This window comes from Lithobates pipiens, unplaced genomic scaffold, assembly GCF_037356315.1.
Source record: "Lithobates pipiens isolate NorthernLeopardFrog02 unplaced genomic scaffold, aLitPip1_a1.2 Scaffold_3, whole genome shotgun sequence".
Taxonomy (NCBI): domain Eukaryota; kingdom Metazoa; phylum Chordata; class Amphibia; order Anura; family Ranidae; genus Lithobates; species Lithobates pipiens.
The window spans coordinates 32,343,020-32,365,594 of NW_027507790.1; the positions used below are offsets into that span (position 1 = coordinate 32,343,020).

Here is a 22,575-nt window from a genome sequence, read left to right on the forward strand (position 1 = left end):
AAAATAAAACAATTATGCAGTATACACTGTTTAGAAAGTGCACATGGTGTTAGAATTTTCATTTCCTCATTCAGAAGTAGCAGCGTAGTGTTGGATTACACTAGGAGACAGCTGATTGGAGGAAAGTCACACACACCCCCTCCACATAGGCAGAGACTTTCAGAGCTGTCCTCTGAGTATAGCAGCTTTCTGCTAATCTATAGCACCCACCCTGACACAAAATTGCAGCTGGTTTTATCACATGGGTCAGTTATGCTGATAACAGAAGAACAGAGCAGTAGACAGCTATAGGAGATAGTGCTTGGAAGAGAGATAAGGAAACACTGCAGATATGTGCCCAGCTCAAATTTCATGAATCGTGTTTTACATCCACTTTAACCACTTAACAACCGCCCTATAGCCGAATGACGGCTACAGGGTGGTTTCTTAACTCTGGGAGGCCGTCATATGACGTCCTCCCAGAATTCCGCTCTCGCGCGCCCCCTGGGGCGCGCACTCGAGAGCATCCGTGACCCCGGCGCATCACAGTAAACGGCCGCTCGTAGCGGCCGTTTACCACGTGATCGCTCCGTCAAATGACTGAGTGATCACTTGTAAACAAACCGGCGTCATGTTATGACGCCGGTTCCTCCCTCCCCCTCTCTGTACCGATCGGAACAGCGGAGGGGGAAGAGATCGGTGTCAGCAGCGATGTGGGCTGCATCTGCAGTGCCCACATCGCTGCTTACCGAAAATTAACCCCTCAATTCCCTGCCAATACTCTGCAATACCCTGCCATTACTCTGCAATACTCTGCATTACACTGCAACACTCTGCAATACCCTGCCACGCTCTGCAACACCCGCCAATACCCTGCAACACTCTGCAATGCTCTGCAACACCCACCAATACCCTGCAATGCTCTGCAACACCCGCCAATACCGTGCAACACCCTCCAATATCCTGCAATGCTCTGCAACGCAATACTCTGCAACGCCATACTCTGAGATACCCAGCCATAGTCGGTGATACCCTGCAATACCCAGCCATAGACACCCCTCCCGCCGCCCTCCGGTGCTTCTGCCGACTCGCCAATACGATCAAATCCAGAATCTTTTTTTTTTTTGTTTGTTTGTTTTTTGTTTTTTTTTTCAGGCTTCCCATCTTAGAGGTGAGATGCGGGGTCTTATTGACCCCACATCTCACTGTAAAGAGGACCTGTCATGCCATATTCCTATTACAAGGGATGTTTACATTCCTTGTAATAGGAATAAAAGTGATGAAAAAATTTATTTTTGGGGAAAAAAAATTCAAACTAAAATAAATAAAGTAAAATGAACAATAACATTTTTTTTTTTTTTTTTAAAGCGCCCCTGTCCCCATGTGCTCGCATGCAGAAGCGAACGCATAGGTAAATCCCGCCCACATATGAAAACGGTGTTCAAACCACACATGTGAGGTATCGCTGCGAACTTTCACAAAGACCAAATAATATCCACCAATTTGTACTTATTTTTACCAAAGATATGTAGTAGTATAAATTTTGGCCAAAATTTATGAAGAAAAAATTACTAATCTGCTAAATTTTATAACAGAAACAAAGAAAAATTCATTTTTTTTTTTACAGAATTTTCTGTATTTTTTCTTTTATAGCACAAAAAATGAAAAACCCAGCGGTGATGAAATACCACCAAAAGAAAGCTCTATTTGTGTGAAAAAAGGACAAAAATGTCATATAGGTCCAGTGTTGCATGACTGAGTAATTGTCATTCAAAATGTGAGAGCACCAAAAGCTGAAAATTGGTCTGGTTATTAAGGGTGTTTAAGTGCCCAGTGGTCAAGTGGTTAATACCTGATGACTCATCTGAGGGCATCCCTGCTCACAGCTGAATGTAAAAAATAAAATAAACCAACAATTAAAAATTATTTTAAAAAAATGTGTGGGGTCCCCCCCAAAATGTATGTGGCGTCACAAGGGGCGGGGTCTTCGAGTGACATTACTGGATGGCCACGCCCCATGGCTATCTAAGAAATGACAGACAGAGGAAGCCCACACAACGGAGGCAGCCAGCATCCGAGGAAGACCGTGGGCCAGCGGCTGCGGCAGATGAAGAAGAAACCACTAGAGGAAGAAGTCACGATTTTTAATAAAGGACTTGTCAAAAACCATCACTTATGTTTTGAAACACAATGTACCCCATACTCATTCACATGGGGGGGGGCCCATGATCTTCCAGATTCCGATAAGCCTGCAGACCCCCTCAACCCACCACCCAGGGTTGTCGGGAAGAGGCCCTTGTCTCCATCCACATGGGGCAGATCCCCCCCATGCCCCAAAGCACATACCCCCCCCCCCTTATGTTGAGGGCATTTGGCCCGGTATGGTTCAGAAGGGGGGAGGCGCTCGCTCGTAAACCCCCCCCCCCCCCCTTTCCTGACCTGCTGGGCTGCATGCTTGGATAAGGGTTTGGTATGGATTTTGGGGAGGGACACCACTCTTGCCGGTATTTTTTTTTGCGTGGGGTTCCCCTTTAAATTCATACCAGACTGAAGTGTTTTTTTTTTTCTTTTCATAAATTCAGTCTGCTCCTTATTAGCAACTGGCTCGATGTGGTAAATTACCACATTAAATAATGCGGTTATTACTGCTAAATTGAACATATGGCACATTCGGTATTTAAAGTGATTGTAAAGTCTCATTTTTGTTTTGTTTTAAAAAAAAAACATGCTATACTTGCCTCCTCTGTGCAGTTGGTTTTGCACAGAGCAGCCTGGATCCTCCTTTTCTTGGGTGCCTCTTTGCTACTCCTGGCCCCTCCCAGCAGCTCTCTGTGGGGCACCCAAGTGAGTCAGAGCTCCGTGTATCCATTCAGACACAGAGGCCATGCCCCCTTTCTCCCCTGATTGGCTGACTGGTTGTGATTGACAGCCGTGGGAGCCAATCAGGAGTATCCCAGACTGCTTAGACCAGTGATGGCAAACCTTGGCACCCCAGATGTTTTGGAACTATATTTCCCATGATGCTTATGCACACTGTAGTGTTATGAACATCATGGGAAATGTAGTTCTAAAACATCTGGGGTACCAAGGTTTGCCATCACTGGCTTAGACACTCGTGGACATCACTGGAGAGAGATGAGGCTCAGGTAAGTAATTGGGGTTCTGCAACACAAGGTTTGTAGGGTCCCTATTTTGATGTGTTAGTTTTGTGAATTTTAGTCTTATGTCTGTTAAAATAAAAAACTGCCAGCACAAACTAAAGATGCCTGCATCAATCTTAAACAGCCTGCACAATCCTCAAACTCTGTGCTCAAACCAATCCTATCCAAGCTGTTATCACAAACTATATTAGCCAGTGACAATCCTATATGTGCGCAAAACCCTGAGATTCAATAAATGAAAGGGACAAACTAGGCTGGGGAGTAAAGGGCTAGAGCGGGGATCTCCAAACTATCTAAACAAATGGCCTTCAGACTTTAGGGGACCTGGACTATGGCCACTGGGAGTAAACCATGCCCATTCCTTGGTATTGAGGGGGAGAATAGTGCCCCATCATTGATGTCAGTAAGAGGACTAGTGCCCCATTGGTGATGTCAGGGGCAGGAATGATGCACTATTGTTGGTGTCAGTGGGATGAATAGTGCTGTTAAGGGCGGGATAAAGGAAAGGGTCGCATCTGGCCCCCTTGCCACAGTTTGGAGGCCACTGGGTTAGAGGATACTAGATATCCTCTGGCCAGAAAATTAGATGGGCAATTTTACCGCTGCATCTCAAAAAAATTAGAATATCATCAAAAAGTTCATTTATTTCAGTAATTCAGTTCAAAAAGTGAAACTCATATATTTTATATAGACTCATTACACACAGAGTGATTTATTTCAAGCATTTTTTTATTTTTTTTGATGGTTATGGCTTACACCTAGTGAAAACCCAAAATTCAATATTTCAGAAAATTTGAATATTTCATAAGACCAATAAAAATAAAGGATTTTTAATATAGAAATGTTGGCTTACTGAAAAGTATGTCCATGAACAGTATAGTATGCACGCAATACTTGGTTGGGGATCTTTTTACATGAATTAATGCATCAATGAGGCGTGGCATGGAGGCGATCAGCCTGTGGCACTGCCGAGGTGTTATGGAAGGCCAGGTTGCTTTGATAGCTTGTCTGCATTGCTTGTCTGCATTGTTGGGTCTGGTATCACTCATTTTCCTCTTGACAATACCTCACAGATTCTCTATGGGCTTTAGGTCAGGCAAGTTTGTTGGCCAATCAAGCACAGTGATACCATGATCATTAAACCAGGTGTTGGTACTTTCGGAGTGTGGGCAGATGCCAAGACCTGCTGGAAAATGAAATCGGCATCTCCATAAAGCTGGTCAGCAGAGGGAAGCATGAAGTGCTCTAGAATTTCCTGGTAGAGGGCTGACAGTGGTGATAGCCGGTGGTGCGGAGGACGATCTATGTGGACAACTTTACCCCACGTGCCTGCATACTTAGATGTGCCTCTTTTAATCATCAACCATGTGAGTTGCTAAATGTTGTACCTTCATTAAATGTAACCATATTGCTATGCATAGAGGCACCTCTCTTCTCTTTTATACTCTGTAGCTCCTGATGGATTTTGCTTCTATTCTCCTTGTGGAGGCTTCCATTTGTGGATGGACATTTTATTGTTATACAACCTATCACCATAGGTGTGCGCAGCCTATTGCATTAGGGTGTGCACCCCAAAGCTCAAACACACATGACTTTCTCTGCAGCCTCTGCTGCAGGGGGCAGTATGAATGAAAAGTTCTCTGTGTTGAGTGGCTTCCTGTTCATTCACAAACTGAAGCATAGTAAACACTGCTTCGTTTATGAATGGGCACAGTGAGCGAGTGAATATGTTCACTGTGTTTATTTAGAAAAGGAAGGGGCTGGTAAATTACATATTTATTAGTCCCTTCCCTCACTTTCCATCCTGAATCATACCCTGCAGCAGCCAGGGGGAGAGAAGAGGAAGGAAGCCAGCAGCACTGTGGGGGCCAACAAGGGGGAGAGGCGGAGCTATAGTCAGAATCTGCACTGCACATAGTAAATAGGATGTGCCCAGGCACACCTGCCACGCCCCCTGTGAACGCCTATGCCACACATTGCTATAATCTTTTTTTATGGACTATAAAGTGAAGAACTTATAAATAAATGGTTGTGGAACGATTCATCAGAATTTAAATTATTTCTTATAGGGAAATTTGCTTTGATATACGAGTGCTTTGGATTACGAACATGTTTCCGGAACCAATTATGCTCGCAATCCAAGGTTTTACTGTATACTATTCTAGGCTGACATCAGTGCTCCTGAAAATGTTAGCAGGCTCACACTGACCATGTGGTTCTGATGAGTCCTATGGTGACCTGCAAGTACATAGATCAGGAGATCACATCACAGGTCTTTATCTGGGTATTTCATCCAGACCATAGATTAATCCAGGAGGACCAACATGACAGCTAGTTAGCTGCTATTAAAAACAGAGATGAATCTAGACAGCCTCCTCGTGTCCCTGATTGCAGGTTTCCTATCAGTACAATTTCCCATTGATGCCACTGATACAAGCGCCGTCCTGTGTGTTCTAGAGATGTTTGGGAATCACAGCAGAGCAGAGACAGTCACCATGACAACACTACAACAATCTCCGAGAAGACCTAAGCACTAGATCCCGCCCCTGAAATTGGATTGGTCAGTCTTGTATTTCCATCGCTGTGATTGGAAGTCCACGTTGTCTCTCACCGTGCAGGTTGTAGTCTAGTTGAAATGTACAGTAAAAGCAGAGGGACAGGTTAGACTGTGTGCAGATCCGGGGTGTCTGGGATACATGTACAGGTATTCCAGGGGCTCCTCACTATGGTTCTGAGCAAGAGGTTCTCTAAGGACATCGGCTCCATGCTCCCTTCAGTGGAAGAGGCCAAGGATGCAGAGGAGGAGGAGGAGGGAGCCCGCTCCAGTGTGGGGGGCATCTCCAGCAGACCCCCCAGCAGACCTCTCCCATCTCTCAGCAGAGGAAGTGTGGACAATAAGGTAATTCATGTGCATGGCACCCAAATCACAACTTGTTTCTTTTATTGTGGAGGGTATAACCCCTGTTAGGTGTTGTTTGCCATCTGTGGCCCTTTGAGGAGATTCCCCTTCACTTCCTGTCCCATAGTTAAAACAGGAAGTGAAATGCAATCCTTCTCAAGAACTAGTGTACCCATTGCCCAATTCCCCTTCTTTTACCGTTCTGGTGAGAACCAAACCTGTGGGTGCCTTTAGTTACTTTTAAAGTGGTTGTATACTCGATTTTTAAACTTTTACCTACAGGAAAGCCTATAATAAGGCTTACCTGTAGGTAAAAAAAATACAGTACAGGTTTAGGAGATATCCCCCTCGGTATGCGCCGCTGACTGCAGCGGCGCATACGCACAAGGGGATTCTCGGCCTGAAAATCCGGCAGTGGCCAGCGGCCGGAGTGACGATATCGCGGCTCCGGCCACTCACAGCGCCGGAGCCGCGATACCCGGAAGAAACGCAGAGGGAGCATGTCAGCTCCCTCGGCGTGGATCGGGCCAGATTTCGGGGCCTCGTTCTAAGGTAAGTATTTCATAATGAGCTAGTATGCGGTGCATACTAGCTCATTATGCCTTTTGCTTTGCAGGTTTAAAAAAAAAAAAAAAATGTGCGGGTTTACTACCGCTTTAGGAGGCCATGTCACCAGACCATTTAGTCCATGAAAAATCTACCTATATGATTATATGTGTGTCATGTATTTTAGTATTTTGTATTTATTTCAGTAGAAGGGATATGTTGAAAAATGTTCCATTGATTAACAGCTGCAGCCAATTAACTGAAGCTGCTGATCAGTGTATTCTGACTTTGATGTCTCGTTGGGGGGGATTCCTCCATCCTCCTCGCCAGGGGCATTGCTAGGTGGTAAAAAAAAAAACAGGGGCTTCAGTCCGAAGTGGGGGGGGGTTGCACCTACCTGATGCGCTCTGACCTACTTGACACTGACCTACACTGACCTACCTGACACACAATGACCTACCTGACCTACACCGATGACCTACACTGACTTACCTGACACAAACTGACCTACCTGACCTACAGTGACCTACCTGACATACACTGGCCTACCTGACACACAATGACCTACCTGACCCACACTGACCTACCTGACCTACACTGACCCACACTGACCTACCTGACCCACACTGACCTACACTGACCCACACTGACCTACCTGACCCACCTGACCCACACTGACCTACACTGACTTACCTGACACAAACTGACCTACAGTGACCTACCTGACATACACTTGCCTACCTGACACACAATGACCTACCTGACCCACACTGACCTACACTGACCCACACTGACCTACCTGACCCACACTGACCTACCTGACCTACACTGACCCACACTGACCTACCTGATCCACACTGACACACACTGACCTACACTGACCTACCTGAGCAGACTTCAGGTGTCCTCCTGCAGCTCAGCGGTGTGCCCATCACACAATAGAGTAGACTCCAGGCAGCCAGAGCCATGATGAAAAGAGGAGAGGAGAGCCGTCCACTCGAGCGCCAAGTGGAGTCGGGATCTTCTCAGTGGTGCAGTGGCCACATTGTAATTCCCACCTTCTGGAGCCTGCAGCACCTATGATGGATATCACACATCCCGCGGTCCCCACATTGGACCAGTGGGGTGCTGCAGGCTCCAGAAGGCGGGACCTGCTAATACACTCGGCCGCGCTCGGGTCAAACCAGTCCCCGCTCTGCGGCAGCGCTCTGGGCTAATAATAGAACCGTGCCCAGCCGGGACCCAGGGCTTTTTGGGGACCCACTTGGGGTTTCAGCCACGGTCAGCCCCCCCCGCCGATGCCATTGGTTCTCGCAGAATAAAAAAAAACTGTGTATGTCTAGCTAAGGGCATTAAAGAGGGAGTCCACCCAAAAAAAATTATTAAAAGCCAGCAGCTATAAATACTGCAGCTGCTGACTTTTAATAAATGGACACTCACCTGTCCCAGGGTCTAGCGAAGTCGGCAGCCGAGGCCGATCGATCACTCGGCTCTCGGCTGCTGCCGCCTCCATTCTCGGTGAGGGAATCAGGAAGTGAAGCGTTGCGGCTTCACTTCCCGGTTCCCTACTGCGCATGCGCAAGTCGCGCAGCGCAATGGGAATGGTCCGTGCTGTCTCTGGGACCCGTGTGTGTCCCAGCAGACAGCATGGCGGGACAGGAAGAAGCATAGACTCCCGTGGGAGTCTATGCCCGGAAGTGGGTGCAAATACCTCTCTTAGACAGGTATCTGCACCCCCCCTCCCTCCTGAAAGGTGCCAACTGTGGCACCGGAGGGGGGGAGGGTTCCGATGAGCGGAAGTTCCAGGGTGGAACTCCGCTTTAGTAACATTTTACTGGCAGGATCACCAGGAGAAAATAAAGGAAAGAAAAGCCAAAAAAAAAAGAAAATGAATGCAACCACCTCATTAAGCATTGGTAAACTGTAAGGCCGCGTACACACGCGGGGACTGTTCGCCCAACTTTGTCCGCTGAACAGTGTTTCGGCGGCAGTCCGCCCGTGTGTGGGCTTTCAGCGGACAGTTTCAGCGAACAGTCTGCTGAACAAAGTTTTTTGGAAATTCCGAAAAACTGTCCGCTGAAACTTTGTTTCAGCGAACAGTCCCCTCGTGTGTAGGCTTGTTCGTCAAACTAAGTTCCGCGCATGCTCAGAAAGGATTTACACGCCGAAAGTTGTAATGCAGTGTATAGGACGTCGTATTTTCCGTCCCGTCGTACGTGCCGTTCACGTCATCGCGCACGGTTTCAGCAAACTGTTCGTTCGTCGTGTGTGGGCAAGTCCGTCCATGCTAATTTTGAGCGGACTGTTCGCTGAAACTGTTTGACGGACAAAGTTGAGCGAACAGTCCCCGCGTGTGTACGCGGCCTAAGGCTCCTTTCACAGAGAGCAGAGATCACTGTAATTAGCAGAGGATCCATGAGTTAATAGAGATACAGTTTTTTGACATCCATGTCCATTCACTCTGTGCCAAGTTGACACAGGCAGACCCGTGACAGCTCTACGGGAGGTTGGCTGTAAACAGACTCCACTGTCCTACCTCCGATCTGTCATGTTTAGGTCTGAAAAAAATGGAAAAGTGCGCAGTCTTCAGGTTTTTTTTTTCCAGACCTGGACTGACTCAAAAGGTAGATGCAGAGCTGGGACAAGGGGTGGGCAGAAGGGAAAGCTGGCCAGGGTACAGCACCGCACGCAGGCTCCAGATCAGTGTCTAGCAACCAGCAGGCTGCGGATTCATGCCTGCTCTGACAGCTACTGCTATCTAAGGCCGCGTACACACGGGTGGACTGTTCGCCCAACTAAGTTCGTCAAACAATCCGACAAACAGTCCGTTCAAAATTTGCATGAACGGACTTGACCACACACGATGAGCAGACAGTCCGCTGAAAGCGTGCGCGATGACGTGAACGGCACGTACGACGGGACGAGAAATTCGACGTCCAATACACTGCAATGCAACCTTCGCCGTGTAAATCCTTTCTGAGCATGCGCCAAACTTAGTCTGTCGAACTAGCCTACACACGAGCGGACTGTCCGCTGAAACCAAGTTTGGACGGACTGTCTTACGGAAATTCCGTAAGACTTTGTTCGTCAGACTGTCCGCTGAAACAGTCCGCTGAAGCCCACACACAAGCGGATTGTCCGCTGAAACACTGTTCAGCGGACTAAGTTGGGCGAACAGTCCGCCCGTGTGTACGCGGCCTAAGGCTTCATGTAGGCTTCATGTACACTACCTAAACATTTGCTTTTGCAGTTTTTTTTTGTCTAAGCTCAACTTCATAAAAGCTGTCCATGTAAACACAGGCTTTTAGCAGAGTTTAGGATCTGCTGTGGTTAGGTGAGCTTCCATCTCCCTCTTTTAAATGAGGAACAGTTGCATTCGGGATTGAAACATTTTGACCGCCAGCCGCGGGAAACCGCAAAACCGTGGCAAAATCACAACGTTTTGCATTTTCCCGTGGCTGCAGTAAATGATGGCCAAGTGTACATGAAGCCTTACAATGGTAGAACATGCCCGCTCTTCACCCTATCCTGCAGCTGATATAAAAGCACACTGTGCATGTGCAACTAGAAGGCAAGTAATTGGCCAGACATGTGCAGTACACACTCAATGCCAACCATGCAAAGCACGACCAAGGGTGCAGAAAATGGGCACAGGACAGTTACCCATTCTACAGCATGCATTAAGAGTGGGGTGGGGGGCGCAATTCTGCATCCTTGACCTGGGCACTGGATAAACCTGTCCCAGTACTAGGTAGGTGGGTGTAAATGGACATAATTCTCTTTAAATTCTCCTGTCCATAGGAGAGAAGGGAACTTCTGATCAGGTCCGCATGAAAAATGAACAGGCACCCTTGTGAAAGGGCCCTTTCATATGGGTTATTTCCTCTTTAAAGCTGACCACCAGGGGAAGCTCCACTTGTCTGCTCCCCCCCCCCCCCCGCTGCCATATTTAACACCTTTCAGAGGGGAGTGAGTACCTGTTTTTGACAGGTACCCGCCCCCACTCCTGGGAGACCTCACCACAGCGAGGTCCCCCAGAAGTTCAGCACCCCTCCACCTTCGATTGCCGCTGGGCCAATCAGAAAGCGCAGTGCGCTTTGCACATGCGCAGTAGGGAGCCGGCTGTGAACCCACAAGACTTCACTGCCAGTTTACCTTACAAGGAATTGCGGCGGCAACACCCAACAGCCGATTGAAAAATGGGCTGGAGTGCTGACATCGTGGAATCCCTGGACAGGTAAGTGTGAGGGGGGCTGGAGCTCCGCTTTAAGTTTTTTTATTTGCTGTGTACAAGTGAGGATGTAGATATGATGTTTTGCTTGCCCACACTTTGCATGTAAATTCTGTTCTCTGATGTAAAAGGTGATGTCCTTGGAAACAAAGTGATGTCCTTGGAAACACTGTGCTCATTAAATCGATTTTCTGCTGATTTGTAACATACTGTGTGCTGGTATAGATTGTACAAAGGTCAGCTTCAGCGAGATCTAGGAATAAAGGAGACATCGACAATGATATAATGGAGGTCTCCGAGTCTAAAGAAGAGGCGGTGGAGGAGACACCAGAGCAATGCTGCGAAGACCTTGCAGGATCAAAAGAAAGCGAGGAAGACTGCGACACTGATTTAGAAATAGAAGGTTTGTTAGTGAAATTGATAAATGTCTCATTTTCTGTCGGCCGTACAACAGTCTTCTCCAAATACATGTCCCGGGAGTCTCAAGGATTCATTATTGTTTCATCTACTGATTTCTCCATAGTTACTGCATGCCTTCATGTTTACTAAGTGGTTAGCAGTATATAGAAAGAATGGATGTGCCATTACTGACCTCCTGAAAATACTAGTTAACTGACTCTTATGCTGTTAATAATAATAATATTATACTTATATTATATTATATGTATTATATTAGAGTATTATTATTATATTATACTTAATATTATTTTATATACAGTGCCTTGCGAAAGTATTCGGCCCCCTTGAACTTTTCAACCTTTTGCCACATTTCAGTCTTCAAACATAAAGATATAAAATTTTAATTTTTTGTGAAGAATCACCAACAAGTGGGACACAATTGTGAAGTGGAACGAACTCTATTGGATAATTTAAACTTTTTTAGCAAATAAAAAACTGAAAAGTGGTGCGTGCAAAATTATTCGGCCCCTTTACTTTCAGTGCAGCAAACTCACTCCAGAAGTTCAGCGAGGATCTCTGAATGATCCAATGTTGTCCTAAATGACTGATGGTGATAAATAGAATCCATCTGTGTGTAATCAAGTCTCTGTATAAATGCACCTGCTCTGTGATAGTCTCAGGGGTCTGTTGAAAGCGCAGAGAGCATCATGAAGACCAAGGAACACACCAGGCAGGTCCGTAATACTGTTGTGGAGAAGTTTAAAGACGGATTTGGATACAAAAAGATTTCCCAAGCTTTAAACATCCCAAGGAGCACTGTGCATGCGATCATTTTGAAATGGAAGGAGTATCATACCACTGCAAATCTACCAAGACCTGGCCGTCCCTCTAAACTTTCAGCTCAGACAAGGAGAAGACTGATCAGAGATGCAGCCAAGAGGCCCATGATCACTCTGGATGAACTGCAGAGAACTACAGCTGAGGTGGGAGAGTCTGTCCATAGGACAACAATCAGTCGTACACTGTACAAATCAGGCCTTTATGGAAGAGTGGCAAGAAGAAAGCCATTTCTCAAAGATATCCATAAAAAGTCTTGTCTAAAGTTTGCCACAAGCCACCTGGGAGACACACCAAACATGTGGAAGAAGGTGCTCTGGTCAGATGAAACCAAAATTGAACTTTTTGCCCACAATGCAAAACGATATGTTTGGCGTAAAAGCAACACAGCTCATCACCCTCAACACACCATCCCCACTGTCAAACATGGTGGTGGCAGCATCATGGTTTGGGCCTGCTTTTCTTCAGCAGGGACAGGGAAGATGGTTAAAATTGAGGGGAAGATGGATGCAGCCAAATACAGGACCATTCTGGATGAAAACCTGTTGAAGTCTGCAAAAGACCTGAAACTGGGATGGAGATTTATCTTCCAACAAGACAATGATCCCAAACATACAGCAAAATCTACAAAGGAATGGTTCACAAATAAACGTATCCAGGTGTTAGAATGGCCAAGTCAAAGTCCAGACCTGAATCCAATCGAAAATCTGTGGAAAGAGCTGAAAACTGCTGTTCACAAACGCTCTCCATCCAACCTCACTGAGCTCGAGCTGTTTTGCAAGGAACAATGAGGAAGAATTTCAGTCTCTCGATGTGCAAAACTGATAGAGACATACCCCAAGCGACTTGCAGCTGTAATCGCAGCAAAAGCTGGCTCTACAAAGTATTAACGCAAGGGGGCCGAATAATTTTGCACGCCCCACTTTTCATTTTTTTATTAGTTAAAAAAGTTTCAAAAATCCAATAGATTTCGTTCCACTTCACAATTGTGTCCCACTTGTTGGTGATTCTTCACAAAAAATAAAAATGTTATATCTTTATGTTTGAAGCCTGAAATGTGGCAAAAGGTTGAAAAGTTCAAGGGGGCCGAATACTTTCGCAAGGCACTGTATACTGTGATTCTGTACTTGCCAAATATGCTGCAGTAATCTCCCTCCTCTGAGTCTGGCTGCTTCCATTTTAACTGTGGGCAGCTGAAGTTGCTTCCTGTTCACTTCCTGGATTCACACAGAAGCACACCTCCAGCTCTGCAGCTCTCATTGGCCTTCTTATGACTCATCCCCCCTCCCTTACTGGCAAACTGTAACAAGAGTAAGAGAGAGAGCTGTGCATGATGTCATAAGCCTAGGCTAAGGACCCAAAAAGAAACAGGAAGTGGGCTGTATAAGGTATTTACTGGCAGAAAAAAAATGTCTTACTATCCAAAGTTAAAACAACCAGGGCAGAAGTGACATTTTATGTAAATGAAGGGTGGGTGGCACTGCCTGTATACTAAAGAGGGATCTAATGGGTTACCCTTCACAGGTGAGAGTGCACTCTCACCTGTGAAGGGCAACCCATTAGATCATTCTTTAGTATACAAGCAGCGCCACCCTTCATTCACATAAAATTTCACATTATCGGAGCCCCATTTTTGGAGTTCCCTAAGGGGAGGCTGCAGCCTAGCCTATACCTAAGCGTGGAATTATCAATATTAACAAGGGCAGAAGATTTAATAGATAGAAAGTTGAAAGAAATGACTGAAAAGTAGAACTACAGTGGTGTGAAAAAGTGTTTGCCCCCTTCCTCATTTCCTGTTCCTTTGCATGTTTGTCACACTTAAGTGTTTCGGAACATCAAACCAATTTAAACAATAGTCAAGGACAACACAAGTAAACACAAAATGCAATTTGTAAATGAAGGTGTTTATTATTAAAGGTGAAAAAAAATCCAAACCATCATGGCCCTGTGTGAAAAAGTGATTGCCCCCTAAACCTAATAACTGGTTGGGCCACCCTTAGCAGCAACAACTGCAATCAAGCGTTTGCGATAACGTGCAATGAGGCTTTTACAGCGTCCTGGAGGAATATTGGCCCACTCATCTTTGCAGAATTGTCCTAATTCAGTTACATTAGAGGGTTTTTGAGCATGAACAGCCTTTTTAAGGTCATACCACAACATCTCAATAGGATTCAGGTCAGGACTTTGGCTAGGCCACTCCAAAGTCTTCATTTTGTTTTTCTTCAGCCATTCGGTGGTGGACTTGCTGGTGTGTTTAGGATCATTGTCCTGCTGCAGAACCCAAGTTCGTTTCAGCGTGAGTACACGAACAGATGGTCGGACATTCTCCTTCAGGATCTCTTGGTAGACAGCAGAATTCATAGTTCCTTTTATCACGGCAAGTCTTCCAGGTCCTGAAGCAGCAAAACAGCCCCAGACCATCACACTACCACCACCATATTTTACTGTTGGTATAATGTTCTTTTTATGAAATGCAGTGTTCCTTCTACGCCAGATATACTTGGACACACACCTTCCAAAGAGTTCCACTTTTGTCTCATCTGTCCACAGAATGTTGTCCCAAAAGTCTTGGGGATCATCAAGATGTGTTGTGGAGAAATTGAGACGAGCTTTGATGTTCTTTTTGCTCAGCAGTGGTTTTCTCCTTGGAACTCTGCCATGCAGGCCATTTTTGCCCAGTCTTTTCCTGATGGTGGAGGCATGAACGCTGACCTTAACTGAGGCAAGTGAGGCCTGCAGTTCCTTGGACGTTGTTGTGGGGTCTTTTGTGACCTCTTGGATGAGTCGTCGCTGCGCTCTTGGGGTAATTTTGGGCGGCCGGCCACTCCTGGGAAGGTTCACCACTGTTCCATGTCTTCGCCATTTGTGGATAATGGCTCTCACTGTGGTTCGCTGGATTCCCAAAGCTTTGGAAATGGCTTTATAACCCTTTCCAGACTGATAGATCTCAATTACTTTCTTTCTCAATTGTTCCTGAATTTCTTTGGGTCTCGGCATGATGTGTAGCTTTTAAGGATCTTCTGGTGGACCTTACTGTGTCAAGCAGCTCCTATTTAAGTGATGCCTTGATTGTGAGCAGGTGTGGCAATAATCAGGCCTGGGTGTGGCTAGAGAAATTGAACTCAGGTGTGGACAACCACAGTTATAGTATGTTTTAACAAGGGGGGCAATCACTTTTTCACACAGGGCCATGATGGTTTGGATTTTTTTTCACCTTTAATAATAAACACCTTCATTTACAAATTGCATTTTGTGTTTACTTGTGTTGTCCTTGACTATTGTTTAAATTGGTTTGATGTTCCGAAACACTTAAGTGTGACAAACATTTTAAGGAACAGGAAATGAGGAAGGGGGCAAACACTTTTTCACACCACTGTATAGGCAAACATTTTTATTTCATTTTGGATAGAGTAAGGGAAGGTTATAACCCCTGTCTGATTTATTTGTTTTCCTCATCTGTGTCCCCTTGTGGAGATTTCCCTTCACTTCCTGTCCCATAGTCAAACAGGAAGTGAGAGGACATCCCTGAAAATTAAGAGAATTTCTTGGGATCCCAGGTCACCAGAACTACATTGGAAGATTGGAAGATTTCCCCTTCATTACTTTTCTGGGGACAACCCAATATTTGGGATTTTCTTTTTACTTTCACTTTCAATTATAATGATAAACAGGACACATAGAAAGCGTGAATCTCACCAATGGGGGTACAGACAGCAAAAAAACTGACAAGTGTTCTCATCCCTCTCCACTCTGTCCAAAACAAAAAAAAAAAAGTGTTGCCTTTAGTTATACTTTAGACCCCTTTCACACTGAGGCGGTTTTCAGGCATTTTAGCGCTTTAGCCTCTAAATATCCTGAAAACCTCCTCCCATTAATTTCAGTGGCTCTTTCCACACTGGGTCGGTGCGCTTGCGGGGCGTTAGGAAAAGTCCTGCAAGCAACATCTTTAAGGGAGGTTTGGGAGCGCTGTATTTAGCGCTCCCAAAATGCCCTGCCCATTGCAATGAATAGCTCTTCGTGAGCACAGCAACACGGGCGCTTTTATCCCCTTCTTTGGGGCAAAAAGTGCCGCTTAAACAGCACTAAAGCGTCGCTAAAACAAGCTAACTAGCTTTAGCGCTAACGCGGCCGTGGCCCCAGTGTGAAAGGGGTCTTAAGGCTTCATGCACACTGGAATGATTTTGCTGTCACTCCTAGACACCTTTACTCCTGGCAACGGTGTTTTGGAAGAAAAAGGGCTTGACGCTTGTAAATGCATATAGCGCATTTAGGAACGTCAAGCACTTGGACATTAATTCCTTTCATTGACCAGAATAATAATTTTTTTCTGACCAAGTGCTAAAATGTATAGCGTTTACACCTGTTTACATACGTCAAGCATTTTTTGGGCCAAAATGCCATTCTTTAAGGACACACTGGCAGTGGGTTTTCACTGCCTCTAAGCTCCTCTGAACACCTATGTGTGCATGAACACAGGGGCTAATATGCAGGAGCGTTTAGATGCAGAAGAAAAAAAAACACCAGATGCCCCTAAGAGCAGTGTCAAAAACATCCATCGTGCACAAGGCCTACATTGCATATCTCTGGGTTGAGTATCAAACAGCAATGGCAGACCCCATTATTTTATTGTTATCTGTGTCACTGTTGGGAAGATGTGCCAACACTTCCTGACTCAATGACACAACAGGAGGTCATGGAAAATGTCCCTCACGCAGGTAACAATAAAATTAATGGCAGAGGTTCTAGTTCCGCCTTATTCAATCACCAATCACGTTTCTCCTCACTGCCACCAAAATCAAAATCGCATAGAGTTGAACTTGATTTATTTTAAGTTATATAAAGTGAAAACAAAGTCCACTATAGTCACCTGTCTCCGGTGATGTGATGTCCATGCTCCCTCTCCGACATCTTTGCCTGGTCTTCTGTTGGGTTCAGCATCAAGCAGTGTAAGTACAAAATTTGACTTAGTATAAGCCTATTACTGGCTCTATACAGCAGCACTCAGACTAGGGAGGGAGAAGCAGCCCAAGGATCCAGGATCAGGTGTGCGGCAGTACACAGAGCATGCTTATAGGAAGAAAGATCAGAGTGGCTTACAGATGGTGTAAGTAAAAGTAAAATTGCAGCAGAGAAAGATCAGGTCCCCTCCCCTGCCAGACAGGGCGGTGCTGTGTAAATCTATGGACTGGATAGACAAAAATACAAATCCTTTGGCAGTTCAAACGCTTTTACGGACCTATAGCGGTGGTCTGAAAACTTTGGCCCGGGTGCTTAATGTGGCCCCTTGTTTGCCTTTATCTAGCCCTCGGGGCACCAGTCCCCATCTTGGCACCATCAATTAGGTGCTATGCTTCATGTTGATACTAACAATGGGTATCCCCCATTCCCCCACTGAAACCAAAGATGGGGCACTGATGTCAGGGTATTTTCTACTCCCACTGGCCACAGTATGGCCCCTGTAAAGCCTAAAGGACATTAAACTGGCCCTTTGCTCTGAAATATTGGAGGCCCCTGACCTATAGTAATAGTTACCTACAATACATTGTGATGGTTATGACAATTGAATGATCATTTCAGGATTGAGAACCACTGTAACTTTAGCATGTCTGCACACAATTTGAATCCATGCATCTGATAGAAGAGCATCTTGTACAAATGTTGAAATCATTTATCTTTTTAGAATCCCATACTTGTGGGTCAACGTATCAATTTCCTTTGCAGAAGCTAAAGAGGCATATGATCCCTCTGGTAAAGCCAGATACCTATCTGCCTGCCAAGTATTTGGTGTTGTGCCAGTGTCATACTTCTTGCGTCACATGGGCGATTCTAATCTTGTGATGAGGCATCATGGGCTAGGTGCACAGGTAAGAAATACTACTATATATACCGATCTGTGGGGGGATTGGTATTGCTATAAATGTCGTTTGTACTATAGAGTCATATTAGATGACACTGTAATCAATGTGACTCAGAACGGTGCGATTTTGGTTCCTGCACTACTTTGGTACCATTTACAGTGCGACTTGGCTCCACGCAATATGCAAAGACGCATCAAAGGTACACTACATAATCGCACTGTAAATCACATCAAAGTTGCATCTCAGTAGCGCAAACCTCGCCTTATACCATTGAATAGTTTTAGGACAGAAACTACAATCAGGTTTTCATGGAACCCTAGGGTTCCTCCATAGTTCCAAGTCATGTTCTATGAGTTGTGACCAATTGACTTCCTATTTGATGGTGTCTGCATAGTTCTGGTGCCAATGTTATTTGGCAGATCTTTTTAAGCTGTCTATAAAGGTGTCTTTTTGACTATTGCTGTAAGGAGGCATTTATTTCCCTTAACTACCAATGTAAGCGGTGTTCTTTCCACTGACCCCTGATGAATTCATTTTATTAGGGGTTCCCTGAGACCTAAAAAAGATTTCATGGGTTCCTCTGTATTAAGAAGGTTGAGAAAGGCTAGTATAGAAGATGATTTTACTGTATGGCTAGTTGCATTCGTGAACCTTAAAATGTAACTACATTTTATAACCTACAAATTAGACATCTGTAATGCCGCGTACACACGGTCGGAGAATCCGTCGGAATGCGTCTTATTGGACCGTGTCGTCAGATAATCCGACTGTGTGTGTTATGCATCGGACTGATTCCGTCCGAATCTCCGTCCAACCCAATTTTCCAACATGTTGGAAATATTTCCCGACCAACTGGGCCGGTCGGACAAAATCCGATCATGTGTAGAGCATTTTGATCGGACCAAGTGCCACGCATGCTCAAATTCCTACATCAAAGCTATTGGCTACTAGCCTGAATCTAGTCCCATCGTAACGAAATTACGTCATCACGTTCTGATCGGATTTTTTGACAACTTAGTCCGACCGTGTGTATGCAACAGTTTCGGACACAATCCGTCAGACTAAATCTGACGGACAAAATCCGACGGATTTGGTTGTGGAAATCTCCGACCGTGTGTACAGGGGCTAAGGGTTGTAACCTCTGTCAGTTTTTTTTTTTTTTGCTATGTACTTATTTGGGAGATACAACCTTTTCACTGTTTCAGTGACTGCTTGCATTATGGTCATTCGTCCCTGGGTGCATACTTCCCTAAATGTATATACTGCTCAGTGCACCGCCCAGCTCCTTCCAGCCACAGCAACCATTAGACTCTCATAGTGTTTAACAAGCAGCCAGCAGCGGGGTATAATGGCGCAGCTGTGACCTCCAGTGGGGGCCTCATGCACCAGGGCTAAACACTTAGCTTTAGGTCATAGTGGTAACAGGGCCAGATCTAGGTGGGTTCTAGGGTGGGCTGTGCACTCCCAGATTTTAGTTGTGCCCCCCAGGTCTCTAAGAGTGCATCCACTGATCCATAAAGCAGTCTGATTCAGGCAGTTAATGTAAGGGGGCGCTCTGATGGAAACACCTGATGTAAGGGGGCACTCTAATGGGGATAATTGATCATATGTAAGGGGAAATTTATGGTGACAGTTGATGTAAGGGGCGCTCTGATTGGGACACCTGATGTTAGGGGGCACTCTGATGGGGATAACTGATCATATGTAAGTAGACACTGATGGGAACATTTGATGTAAGGGGGTGCTCTGATGGGGACACCTGTTGTAAGGAGACACTCTGATGGGGATAACTGATCATATGTGAGGGGACAGTTGATGTAAGGAGGCACTCTGATGTAAGGGGGTGCTCTGATGGGGAAACCTAATGTAACGGGGCACTCTGATGGGGATAACTGATCATATGTAAGGGGACACTGATGGGGATAGTTGATGTAAGGGGGCACTCTGATGTAAGGGAGTGCTCTAATGGGGATAGCTGATCATATGAAAGGGGACATTGATTGGGACAGATGATGTAAGGGGGACTCTGATGTAAGGGGGCATTTTGATGGGGACACCTGATATAACGGGGAACTTTGATGGGAACCCTGATGTAAGGGGACACCTAATTTAATGGGACACTCTGATGGGAACCCGATGTAAAGGGGGAATCTGATGAGTAGTCATGATGTAAAGATGGACTCTGAAGAGGACTCCTGATGTGAACAGGGGCTCTGATATAAGTGGGCACAGGTTATGTTTAATCACTCAAATCTAATAACAACCTGATACATAATAGTGTTTTCCAGGTCATGACACCGTGTGACAGATTGTCAGTGACTCACATATAGGGGGTTATTTACGAAAGGCAAATCCACTTTGCACTGCAAGTGCACTCGGAAGTGCAGTCGCCCTAAATCTAAGGGGTAAATCTGAAATGAGTGGAAGCTCTGCTGATTTTATCATCCAATCATGTGCAAGCTAAAATGTTTATTTTTTATTTTTCTTGCATGTCCCCCTCGGATCTACAGCGACTTAACTTCCAAGTGCACTTGCAGTGCAAAGTGGATTTTCCTTTAGTAAATAACCCCCATAGTGTTGACATTATGCCCCCTGACTTTTTATTTACTGCAGCGCAGATCAGATAGGCTAGATCCGGCCCAAGTGGTCACCAAGGGAGGATGTGAAGGAAAGTCTCTGCAGAGGCACTCCAGCCAGCACTTAGAATTTGACAATGGGTTCTAGTCAGTGACAATACACCGGAAGCTCTATTGCAGCAAAATTTTAAGTGAATGGTGCAATTCATTTTTTTAAACGACAGGCATTTTGCTTCAGGCAATAGAATGCTCATGTGTGGGCAGGAGCAATGAAATTATTAGAATTTGGCTTGTTGGGCGTTTGAAAGCTTCAAGTTTCAGGCAGAAAATCGCTCAGGTGTGAACGGGGCCTTATTGCATTAATGTAAACACACACCTTTTCCCTGTATGTTGCATGTTGAGTATGCTGGTGCTATGTGAGTTATTAAAATAAAATAAAAAATTCCTTGCCTTGTTTTCTTGTTTATTTCAGGCTGCAAAACCAATTGCTCTCTCTTTAGTAACCAACACTTCGATTGTCAGTCTAAATCTCAGTGATAACTGGCTTGAGGGAGATGGTGCAGCAGCGATCGCAGAAATGCTTAAGGAAAACTGTTACATTTCAGGTATATAATCCACTTCACAACACACTTCAGTCAAAAAATAATGTATTTTAAGGCTGTGGTTGTAATATTTTATCGCCTCTTCTTTTGCTCGGTCAGTCTGTGACTGCTTTACACTGAAGTCTTATTAGATTCCTGTTTCTGAGGCTAAAATGATTTCTCTAGACATTGCTTCACCAACGAATGCAGCCCTGTGTATAAACTGAGAGGCTGCCTGAGCACCTCCTCTACCCATTTTCTGAGTTAGCTGCAAATAGAAGAGACTGCAGACCTGCAGCAGTGTAAATCACCCCATTCTATTTCTTGTTTACATTTTTAAGAAAGTACGGGCCTACCAAAGTCAGCCTAAATTTTAGTCAGCCTAAAATTTAAGCTGGTGTGCGCAGCATATTGGGGATATCACCATAGGTTTACGCAGCCTATTGCATTAGGGTGTGCACGCCAAATCTCAAACATACATGCGTGTGTATATACAGTGTGTGTATATATATATATATATATATATATATATATATACACACGCACACACACATACAGATGCATGTCAAAAAATTTGAATATCATGAAAAAGTTAATTTATTTTAGTAATTCAATTCAAAAAGTGAATCTCATATATTTTATATAGATGCTTTAGATTGCTTTATATACAGAGTGATATATTTCAAGCATTTCTTTCTTTAAATTTTATGATTATGGCTTACAGCTAGTGAAAACCCAAAATTCAATATCTCAGAAAAATTTGAATATTACATAAGACCAACAAAAAGAAGGATTTTTAATACATAAATAATGGCTTACTGAAAAGTATGTCCATGTACGGTATAGTATGCTATCAAAACTCTTTTGCATTAATTACTGCATCAATGCAGCGTGTCATGGAGGCGAGGTGTTATGGAAGCCCAGGTTGCCTTGATAGCGGCCTTCATCTTTACTGCATTGTTGGGTCTGGTGTCTCATCTTCTTCTTGACAATACCCCACAGATTCTCTATGGGGTTTAAGTCAGGCGAGTTTGCTGGCTAATCAAACACAGTGATACTATGATCAATAACCAGTTCCCTACTGTCGTATTGTAAAATGATGGCAGCAGGAACCGTTCCTCCCTCCGGGTGGGCGTCATATGACGTCCTCTGCTTCCCGGCATTGTGGAGAGTGCGCCGCATCGCTAGGGACCCGATGCGCATGCCCGGCAGCCGCGATGTCCACTGGGCACCCGCGACTGCCCAGTAACAGAGCTGGGATGTGGATCCATGTGTGTAAACACACAAATCCATTTCCTGTCAGGGGAGAGGAGAACTGATTGGATGTTCCTTGTACAGAGGACCATCGATCAGTCTCCTCCCCTCATCAGTCCCCTCCCCCCACAGTTAGAATCACTCCCTAGGACTCACATTTAACCCCTGAAGCGCCCCCTAGTATTAAGCCCTTCCCTGCCAGTCACATTTATACAGTAATCAGTGCATTTGTTATAGCACCGATCACTTTATAA

The 22,575-nt window shown here is 45.1% G+C and overlaps 1 protein-coding gene across 2 annotated transcripts in view; it reads left to right on the top strand.

Moving 5' to 3' along the window:
• Positions 1-5,732: 5,732 nt before the first annotated feature.
• Positions 5,733-22,575, top strand: part of LRRC74B (leucine rich repeat containing 74B) — a 69,894-nt gene continuing 53,051 nt past the window's right edge. Inside the window, exons 1-4 of one of the 2 annotated variants that reach the window (XM_077461420.1) lie at positions 5,733-6,039; positions 11,042-11,219; positions 17,774-17,916; positions 20,959-21,091. In XM_077461420.1, the coding sequence (XP_077317546.1) occupies positions 5,866-6,039; positions 11,042-11,219; positions 17,774-17,916; positions 20,959-21,091 (628 nt within the window). In that variant the 5' untranslated portion in view covers positions 5,733-5,865. The remainder of the gene's footprint in view (positions 6,040-11,041; positions 11,220-17,773; positions 17,917-20,958; positions 21,092-22,575) is intronic. The other variant, XM_077461421.1, reaches the window with a different exon arrangement.